Genomic DNA, 10,604 nt, shown 5'->3' on the forward strand with positions numbered 1-10,604 from the left:
ACTTACCTGGATAGCCAGCTAATCCAGCTTCATGGTACAGGCCCCAGGGGTGCTTCTCATTTATTATTTGCGCATACTCTTCCTTTCCTCGCATCTCAGCTCCGACCCCTTAGGATGCAAGGGGAGGATACACCCGTGTATCATAGCTCATGACCCCTCTGGAAGCTTCCTCGTGGTGCAATTATAGAATTGAGATGCCCTTCAAGGTGGCCGAGTTCGATCAGTTTCCGGGTCACGGTTCAAAGACAAACATGGTTGTGCTGAACAACATGTTTTGTGCAAGAGAATTCTTGCCTGTCGAAAGCATGAAAGTGACCATCTTACACATATGACCACATGATTCTCCATATTGCTCACCTTATGTGTAAAATTATATACTGTATCAATATAAAAGTCAACAGAAATCATGACAAAAATTATTTATTAGCAAAAAACACTGATTTAAATGGCTATTTACAAAAATAGAGCACTGAGATTTGGCTAAACCTGCAGCGCTCTTCAATGCACTCAAAAAAAGACCCAGCTTTACTAGGAGATCAGGGCAACATCACAGATGAGTGTCTCTCCCTACTCCGGTAACATTAATCCTCCCAGTGAGAACTCTGGGTAACGCCTCTGTGCACAGGGCAGATCTCAGGGAATGTGTGCTCTACACTATACACATGGATCAGTCCGATTCACTGCTGTAGTCTTCAGAAGGCTCACGGCCGTCCTCTTTTCCTCCATCCTCTTCATCACTCTCCTTATCCCAGTCCTTCATGGATGCGCCCATCATGAAATCATCCTTCAACACGCTCCAGGATGGATTCTCCACTTTCACCTCTACAGGCTGCTAAGATCAATCAAGAGAGGAGTTTAAAGAATCAGTCTCATAAATCACACACTGCTATGTTAGGATTATTCTTTTACAAGAATCAATTCAATAAGACCTGTAAAGTAAAAAGTACCACCAAGTGGACACGAGTCCAAGAAAAGACCCATGAAAATAAGAAAAGCAAAAGAACTAGGGATGTTTCGATCGGAGTCACTGAATATCGAGTATCTGCCGATACAGAGTCCTGATTCAATACTTGTATTTTCACACTTCATCATTCTTGTACACTGCCTTCTACACTGAATACACATGCACACCTTTTAAATGTTATTTTTCCCAATCTCCTCTAGCCCAAATAATAATAACTTAAGGGACGTAACACTCTTTGTTCAGCTGAAAGAAGATAGTCATATACACCAAGGATGGCTTGAGGGCCATTTTTGGGTGAACTATCCCTTTGAAGTCTACATGATGCTCACAACTCATTCTATGTAATCTGAATAGGGATGACCGAAACCAAAAATTCTGGATGCACTTGGCCAAAAATGCTTTTTAAAAATTATAATTTTAAATTAGCTTATTTTTGTATAATTGTATTAATACTAGGCATGTGACGGTATCAAATTTTCATGTTGCAATAATTGCTGAAGCTTATCATCACCGTATACGGTATCATCACGATATTGAAATAAGTTGTGTTGTCATAGTATAACAGGTTTAAGAACTCCTTTTCTTACAACAAAAAGAACTCTGAACATTTAAATACAGTTCCACAATACACAAAAATAAATGTTTCAAACAGATTCAAGTGCAAAAGAATTATAAAGAACAACAGGTAACATTATAATAAGGTCTCATTATTTAATGGTAGTTAATGCATTAATGAGCAATAGCTACATTTGTTACAGAACATTTTTTGTTAATGTTAGTTAGGAAATACAACTGATCATTGTTAGTTTTAGCTCAAGTCCATTAAAGTCCCTGTAAAGTCAATTCTGAGAATTCTTTCTAAACACTTTATAAATGTTACATATGTATTGCTAAAACACATTACAAAGTGTGTGAATTGAGTAATGCTTAATTGTGAAGTTAGAGCGTTAAACAGTTTTTCACCAAGTCTCTGCTCAGGATTTTTTGGGTGGAGCTAAAACGGGGGTCTAATGACGCACATCGTCCCCCGAGCATAGCCCCTCCCCTAACACTATATAACTGTCGATGACGCACAGAGCGTGGCGCCGCCTCTACAGCGGTTCACTCGCTGTGTCTCGAGCCTATGGTCTCGAGTGTCATTACAGTCATACAGCCCTTTGTACATTTAGCTAGTAATGCCTTCGTCACGCAAATGCATATAACATGGTGGTTATAATATACAATACAGCTCGGTCTTCTTATTTCCTCCCGTCTCGCGGCACCGTCATTTGTCGACTCGAAAACAGTCCGGCAGTAGGCTACGTGCCCACCAATGAGTGTAAGTTACCGAGTTTACGTATGTTATAATTAGTAGGTAGTCCACAGTAACTCTACTAAAATGTGCAACCCTCAAACGTGATTCTTTTGTTTATATGCATCAGTATGTTTGACTCATTAGACAAGTAAGTTGAGACTGCAGCTCTCGCGAGTGGGTGTGGTTTCAGCGCCGACAGCGGACACGCCCCCAGCGTTTGAGAGCAGAGATACTTGCAGATTTTTTTAATCATTCAAATTTGGCTGGGTGGTTAATAACACATTTTTCTGTGGTGTGAAAAGCTCAAAACACATACTTTAAAATGACTTTACAGGGACTTTAAATAATAGTTACAACTTTTGATTTTAGTAATGTTATTAAACATTAAGAAATTAACAGTATTTTAATAAGAAATTTTTTATTGTCAGTTTGGTAATAATAAATTAACATGTTAACTAATGAATCCTTATATCACTTAGTGTTACTGAACAGAACAATTTTAATCAGTCCAGCTTAAAATTAGGGATGGGCATTTTTCCAAAATATTGTATTTGAATATTTGGGCTCGTAAAAAACGAATATTCGTTTATTTAAATTACGTTAAATGAGAAAGAAGTTTTTTTTTATATATTTATCAAGATTTTGTAACCATTTCTGAACACGCTTACGATTAGGTGATATACACGACAAGCTTACATTATATCTTAAGGTTTTATTTGAGTTCAAAGCATTAAACAATATGTGCAAACAAAAATGTAAAGAACAAAAGCATTTAAGCTCAAGCAGCGCGAATGGGAAAAACGCTAATAAAGCAGACAGTGCCAGTTATCGTACAAAACGTACATAATACACTCGGAGTCAGTATATGGTTATCGTGTTTATATTGTTTCACATGTTCATGCTGAGAAAAACAATATCCACATGCTCGGGTGAGAAAACAAGCTGCAGACGTTGCAGAAACACAAAGATATATAATGGTATGCTAGGCTAAGTTTTGTGTTCATAAATATGACTCCCTGAACAAAACTTAAAGTAAGCATATGTCTCAAAATCATTTTGATATCAGATAAGTTATCATCTCGGCTCACCCGTCGTGAATGCAGTAATGGACAGCTGTCTTTCCTCATTCGACGGGTGTTTAGATTTCATGTGCTTTCTCATTATGGTGGTGATATTATGATAAATCAGTTTCATTAATATATTTGATCATAAGTAATTCCATTGTGTAAGATCCTTTTCTTCCAAGTAATTCCAAACTTTGGGAGGCAGGTGACAACATTTTGTGACGAACAAATATAATAAACATGTTAAACACGCTCCACAGCTCCACCCGGTGCATTTAGTTATAACTGCGAGTTTTAGTGCTTAGGATTTATCATGGATTCACTGCATTTACAGCCAGGAAAGCAACATTATAAAATTCGAATAGTATTTTTATTTTTGAATATTAATTACAGAATGAATATTCCACTATTTGTGCACACCCCTACTTAAAATATAAAAATGTTTTAGTTTGAAAATAAGTAGCCTATTAAGTCTTTAAGTATTTGATGCTGTGATGAACATTGTGAATACAAAAAACAATGTCAGCTTGAAGCATTGTAATGCTGCCTTCATGTGTTATCGGAAATGTGATAATTCCCACTGATAACGAGCTCATCGCATTTAAGTTTCTAAATGGGAAGGCGTTCGTGTGCAATTTTTACCTAGGAAATTCGTATTTACGATAATTCCGAGAGCATGTGGAGCAGCGTAAATACTGTTCAAGTAGGGCAGTTGCTTTGTTTTACAAGGTTTCCGGGGTAACCGCTGCATGTCTGCTGTTCCATCAGCACCCTCTGCTGTCAGAGAGTGAATGCATGCTTTCATTCAGTGCGTCTCCTTCTCTCATTCCTTATTTTGACATTATTGTGTGTCCGTTCAAGCGCATGGAGATTCAAAAGAGGAATTAATTCGCTGCTGAACCGATTTTTGAAATGTGCCTCTCTATGTGTGCCCTTTGGGTGCGCGCGGCTGTGTACACAGATAACGGCGCGCGAGTAACGAATCGATGTTGAAACTTGGGAATTAACCTGTGAAACTCATACGTGCTGAACCGTGGAGCCTGGTCCATATGGTTTACGATCCATTTAATCCCTTGAATACAGTGGAGCATCACACCTCGCAGTGATAACGGCTAGAGCAAGAGTGAATGCTGAGCGCTGAACACTGAGGGGCAGGGCAGCATACGGCTCATATTTTCAGCTGTTTTTCTCTGTCATCTAAAAACCAAAAATGCCATTTTCAGTGGCTGAAATTTCCCTAAATCTGAATATTCAGTAATATTTGAGAGTAAAAAAATAAATAAATAAATAGAAAAAAAAAAAATAACAGTAAATGCCATGGACAACTGTGATTAAGGATCTGATCTGTGAGATCTTTGAAAAGGAGCAAAAAAATTGTTTGGTGGTCAATAATTTGATTACCATAATTCTACACTGAATGACATTGCTGTTATTTTAAAATGAGCATGAAATGGCATTTACAACCCATTTTACTTGTGTTAAGTGTATTGCTGAATGGAAAAGAGTATTTATTTTTATTAGACTTTTTTATTATAAAATATTTATATTTAACTTTAATTTATTTCAGTTTTAGTATTTTTAGTACTTCAACCAAACATCTTATTTCAGTTAAACGTCAAGGCATATTTTTTAATTTTTGTTTAATTTTTTGATCTAGTATTTATTTTTTAAATTTGATTGTTTTAGATTACAATAAAAACACTGGAAAACGGAATACATTTTGACTTCATCTTGACTTGAAGAAAGGAAAATGTGCCATGTAAAAAAAGAAGAGGAAAGAGAGAGAGAGTGGGGAAGGTAAAGTAATCTCACCACTTTCTCTTTCTTGGCGGTCGATGCGCGAGCCACATCTGCTCCTCTAAGGACATCAATGAAGTCCTTCTTAGACACGGAGGACAGAATTTTGGATTTCTTTCTCTCTGAGCCCCCAACTTCCTTCATCCTTTCATCCACATTCTTCTGATGTTTCTTCAGCGCGTTGAACAACTGCACCACACCTCTAAAGGCATCACGCAAAGAAAGAATGAACTTCATTAAACTGAAACACTGAAACTAGCCTGTCTAATCACAATAGTGTTGGTAAGCGGGGACTGAATGATGTTTCACCTGGTAGCAATTCTTTGTAGGTTCCTCTCGTGTTCTCGGTCTCGAACTACATCAGGCTTTTCTCGGCACATATTCTCCCAAGCTCGTTTCTTATCAATCTGTCAATTATATATAAGAAAGAAAAAAAAAAAACATGCCCTGATGTGATGTGCCTTTTAACACCTCTGATGCAATGCAAAGAAAAAGGGTGTTTTTCACATCCTCATTCAAATGTTTAGAAGTTCATACTGTGCATTAAACTATTCTTGCCATTGTTATTCACAAATGAACATGTATAACATCATTAACATCTACATTTGCTCCAAGAAAAATGTATTAAATTTCTTTTCATTTACATGCTGATTCTTAAAGAGTTTTAGTACCATAGTGAGTAACAGTTCTGTACAGTTAGTTGCGCTTCTCTTATTTCAGTTGCCTGTTAAGCATTTGGCCTAATTACTCTAATTCAACATTTCTCTACAAAAAATAGCAGATAAAAATGTTTTGCAATGTCACAATTCATTCAAGCTGTTGAAAGCTTAATATTGAATAAAATTACCCCTTTCTAGACTCTAGATACAAAAAAAAAAAAAAAAAAAAAAAAAAAAAATTATATTTGTGAGAGATTTGGTAAAGCTCAGCTTTGCAAAAGCTCATTTTATACCCAATTTTAAGTTCACCTTTTTCTTTCTTTCAAGACGCTCTTTCTTCTCCTTCTCCTTGATCTTGTCCAGCTCCTTGTTCTTCAGGAGGATGCTGGGTTTGCTCTCTGGTGTTTTTTTCCCCAGGACTTTGGCCATGGCCTCGGCCCATCCAGCATTGGGATTTTCCTCAGCGTCTCCATCCTGTTCTTCTTCACTCTTTCCATCCTGATCACCGCTGTCTTCTACCTCACTTCCCACATCAGATCCCTCCTGATCACTTCCTGTTCCACTCTCTCCATCATTACTGACGCTGTCATCAGAAACTCCACTCTCTTCCTCAGAACATCAGAAAAATAAATAAATAAAAAAAATATAAATTATATATATATATATATATATATATATATATATATATATATATATATATATATATACATAAATAATCAATTTCATACATACTTATGACAAGCAGCTGCTGCTTAATTTTACAAGTTACAACCAGTGAAATGTTAAACACAAATGACTGAAATTGCTACTCCTGATCTTAATCTCTTAATCAAAAGTCTTAAATGCTTGAAATTTGTTTTGTATAGTGAACGTCATCTCAGGATGCAGCCTATTAAGTTAGTTGAGGGAATTTGCAGTCGCGTGTTGTACAGTAAAGAGAGAATGACCCTAAACTGTATAATTCTAGGCAGTTAAAATGTAATCCATGGAGATAAGAAAAAGCATAACACTTTGGCAAAGACAAGTCAGATGTCCAACAAGTCACTAATTGTTGCAAAAAAGATTATTATGTATTCTGTGTAGTCTAACGTTACATATCTTAATTACTATAAAATGAGACCACGTTTGAATTACGAATTGTCGTTTAATTAAAGATTAATAATACATATCCTGTTGTATATGCTACATTATAATTCAATCGTAAAAATGAAATTTCTCACCATTTCCATCTTCCACAACGACATGTGGCTTCTTCATGAGCGTCGCCATCTTTACTGATATTTACGAGTACTCTCTAAACAGTCCGTGTGAAACAAGAGGCGCTCAGGAAAGGTTCCGCAGCAATTTAGTTGCGACGTTTTCTTCGTGTAGCCCTGTGACGAAAAATACAGAACATTACAAACCCCCAATGAAAAAATCCAAACACGACGTGGCAAAGAAAAACTTCTTAAGATAGTTAGATAAAATACTGACTCTTTGAGAGGAAGCCCATCCACAAACATTCATAAGTATATAATAATAATAATAATAATAGTACTACTAATAAGAGCCTATTATTATTATTATTAAATTCTTAGTATATATTCAATTAAATTCTCAATCAATAGTATATATATATATATATATATATATATATATATATATATATATTGCACCTTCTGGACACTTCGGTATCACCGTTGACACTTTCAGAAGTTCAGGGAGGCAAAGGTTAAGTACATCTACCCCTCCCCCACAGTCAGGGTCCTTCATCCCCCTGTTCTTACCCAGTAGCTGGCCCTTGCTGGAGACAGGGTCAAAAGGCGTTCCTAGTACGTCATGGGCTGTTAACAGAGAACAAGTGGACATAAAAGAAAAATCATCCCAATTTTCGCTCGCTTGAGTTCTAGTAGTATGGAGTTTATATTGATGTGCTTCCCTTGTATCACATATTGACAGAGGTTATGGGTGAAGAGTATGGGCATTACTGCTATGCTATAGTATTATGGAAGACTGGCTTGTTTTGGGACATGTATGAAGTGTTTTGGTAGTTTTAGTGCATTTTGAATGTGAAATTTTCTTCTGTGCCAAGCTGAAAGTTGGTTAGGAGAACCATGTGAAGACTAGTGTAAGTATTGAGAAATGTGTCCTAGTGATTGTTAAAAAAAAAAACAAAAAAAAAAAAAACCTTGAATTGAACTTGAAAAAATTAATTCCTGATATGTAAAAATATACAAAAAAGTCACAGGTGATGAATGACAAAAAGATTCCAGAGGGAAGAGGAATGTGTCATGTGATTGGAATGAAAAGAAATTGCTAGTGGCGCTTTAAGAAAGTTGGTGGAGAAACAGCAGAAAGATATGTGCAGGTGCACAGAGAAAATATGCACACACACACACACACACACACACACACACACACACACACACACACACACACACACACACACACACACACACACACACACACACACACACACTGTGTGTTTTTATACTGTGCAATCTCATATTCTACGTCCTACCACTACACCTACCCATCACAGAAAACTTTCTTTTTTTCTTTTCATTTAATTTTGGCTGTTAATTTACACAGCAACAGCATTTTGGGTGCCTGAAAACGCAAGCTTTTGAAAACCGGTTTCAAATTGCAAGTTTTTGAAAACAGTGTCCGTGTAAACAACGAAAACGCATATCTGTGAAAACGACTATGTCATGCACATGCGCATTACATGTTCAGTCTATGGTGTTTCATCGCCATCTAATGGCCTGGCAGCAAAATGCAGCATTTTTAGTTGTTTCCATCGATCCGTGTGAATGGGGATCATTTTGACAATGGTGTCATCTGTATGCTGAAAACTCAAAGAAAAAACATCCGTTTTAAGCATATCGTTGTCGTGCAAACTTACCCTTAGAGTCAACATTAAACACACACCAATCAGAACCTTCAGTAGATCATTTTGGAACAATGAATCCAGAGAGACGTGATAGAAAAGGTCGAGGACACCAGAGAGGAGCAGGAGAAAGAGCAGTAGGGAGTGGAGGAAGAGGACGTGGAAGGGGAAGGGCAAGGGCAAAGAGACAAGTAGTTTTGGATGCAAATTCGTGCCACTCTAGTTGACCATGTCCTTGTCTTTGGTATGACTATGAGGCAGGGCAATAAGTTCAGACAAACTTGGGTCGCTTCATAAGATCATAAGAACCTTCAGGGAGACTGCTCGCTACTGTAACTTTTGAGTGCTGTTTTCTGTGCTGTTACAACACATGCATGTACTGTAGCTGTTGCACTATATTACTGTAATGAAAAGAAATGCATCAGATTGCCTCGCATACAGATAGAGTGTATGTATGCAGCCATTTTGTAAAAAGGAAGCTACTGTAATAAGTATTCTGTTTTTGTAGGACACAGAGACGATGGAATGGAATAAGTCTGCCTAGACGTTTCAGTTGATGTATGCCAGGGGTGGATCAGGCAAGAGGATTTTACCCCCGCTGCCTGACTAAGGCCAGTATAGCCTGTGATGTTGATGAGGTTTTCTGGCCTGTCCCGGACCAAAGAAGAGATGCTGGGACAGAATGATTTGTTGTTGTTTGGTTTACTGTGCAGTACATTAAAGGATTAGTTCACTTTCAGATGAAAATTACCCCAAGCTTTATTCACCCTCAAACCAGGTGTATATGACTTGTTTTTTCTTTTTCTGATGAACACAATCGGCGTTTTATTAATAAATATCCTGATGCATCCGAGCTTTATAATGGCAGTAAGCTTTACCAAACATGACGCCAGTTTACACTTTCTTCGTAACTTGAATATGGAAGGCGGTCTGGCGGAAGCTAGATATTTTACTTTATAACTTATCAAATATGGATATTTTTTTTATACAAAATATGGATTTTTTTTTTTTTTTTTTTACACATATGCATGGATGGATGTGGATGTGGATGGAGACACTTTCTTTAGCTCATGCTCGTTTGGTAAATCTTACTGCCATTCTAAAGCTTGGTTGCGTCAGGATATTTATTAATATATCACTGATTGGGTTCATCAGAAAGATGAAAGTCATATACAACTAGGATGGCTTGATAGTGAGTAAAGTTTGGGGTAATTTTCATTTGAAAGTGAACTAATCCTTTAAGGAATAAACATTTGTTGTCTGTTGTCGTGTTCATCATGTGAAAAGGTTTTTGAGGGGGAGAACCACAAGCAACATAACTTATTACTGGTATTTGTAGCATTGTTTTGAATTTATCTCACCAGTGTGTAAGACTATGTTGTAGTGTGGGCATGTTTTTGTGAAATATCAGGACACATGATGGTTAGGTTTAAGGGTAGGGGTAGTGTAGGGGGATAGAAAATATGGTTTGTACAGTATAAAAACCATTACGCCTATGGAATGTCCCCACATTTCACAAAAACAGACGTGTGTGTGTGTGTGTGTGTGTGTGTGTGTGTGTGTGTGTGTGTGTGTGTGTGTGTTTGAGGGCTTGTGTGTTATGTTTGAGGGTAAAGTTTGGTTTTTCAGCAAGACTTAATGATTTTGAGTGGAGAGCTTTATTTTGACCTGAAAATTGGAAGTTTGGGGAATTCAGTGAGAAGTTATGGATTTGTGTTTAGAGTTTTGAGAAAAGGAGGCATAATAAAGTATTTTACTGTCAGAGAGAGAGCTTATAGTCTGAGAGGTTACGGAAATTTTATATTACCGAAGGTTAGAACCACCCGAAAGAGTTTTTGTGTGTCTGTATGTGGGGTGAAAATGTGGAATGGTCTGGATCTCCAACACAAGCAATGTCCAAATATTCACAGATTTAAGTCGCTTTATAAACAGTTGGTTTGGTCACAATACAGAGATG

General features: G+C 37.1%; 1 protein-coding gene across 3 annotated transcripts; it reads right to left on the reverse strand.

The window, feature by feature from the left end:
- Window positions 1–410: 410 nt before the first annotated feature.
- Window positions 411–7,137, reverse strand: rrp15 (ribosomal RNA processing 15 homolog). Of its 3 annotated transcripts, none has more exons than XM_067391817.1 (5): window positions 6,999–7,137; window positions 6,088–6,383; window positions 5,429–5,526; window positions 5,135–5,321; window positions 411–829 (listed from the first exon to the last, which is right to left on the reverse strand). In XM_067391817.1, exons 1-5 carry the CDS (start codon window positions 7,045–7,047, stop codon window positions 668–670), a joined length of 792 nt encoding a protein of 263 aa, XP_067247918.1. In that variant the 5' UTR covers window positions 7,048–7,137; the 3' UTR covers window positions 411–667. The 3 variants fall into 3 exon arrangements, with proteins under 3 accessions (XP_067247918.1, XP_067247909.1, XP_067247927.1); XM_067391808.1 differs by having other exon boundaries at window positions 411–832; XM_067391826.1 differs by having other exon boundaries at window positions 411–832; window positions 6,088–6,387; window positions 6,999–7,100.
- Between the last annotated feature and the right edge of the window lie 3,467 nt (window positions 7,138–10,604).

The sequence above is a fragment of the Chanodichthys erythropterus genome, chromosome 2 (genome assembly GCF_024489055.1).
Source record: "Chanodichthys erythropterus isolate Z2021 chromosome 2, ASM2448905v1, whole genome shotgun sequence".
Lineage (NCBI taxonomy): Eukaryota > Metazoa > Chordata > Actinopteri > Cypriniformes > Xenocyprididae > Chanodichthys > Chanodichthys erythropterus.

What these genes read in the sequence shown, in the direction of transcription:
- rrp15 (XM_067391808.1), bottom strand. Translation starts at nt 7,047, where the DNA reads ATGGCGACGCTCATGAAGAAGCCACATGTCGTTGTGGAAGATGGAAAT. An exon ending in CTACAAAGAATTGCTACCAG is followed by an intron (nt 5,322 to 5,428) that starts GTGAAACATCAT and finishes TGATGCCTTTAG; the next exon opens with AGGTGTGGTGCAGTTGTTCA. An exon ending in CCGCCAAGAAAGAGAAAGTG is followed by an intron (nt 833 to 5,134) that starts GTGAGATTACTT and finishes GATTGATCTTAG; the next exon opens with CAGCCTGTAGAGGTGAAAGT.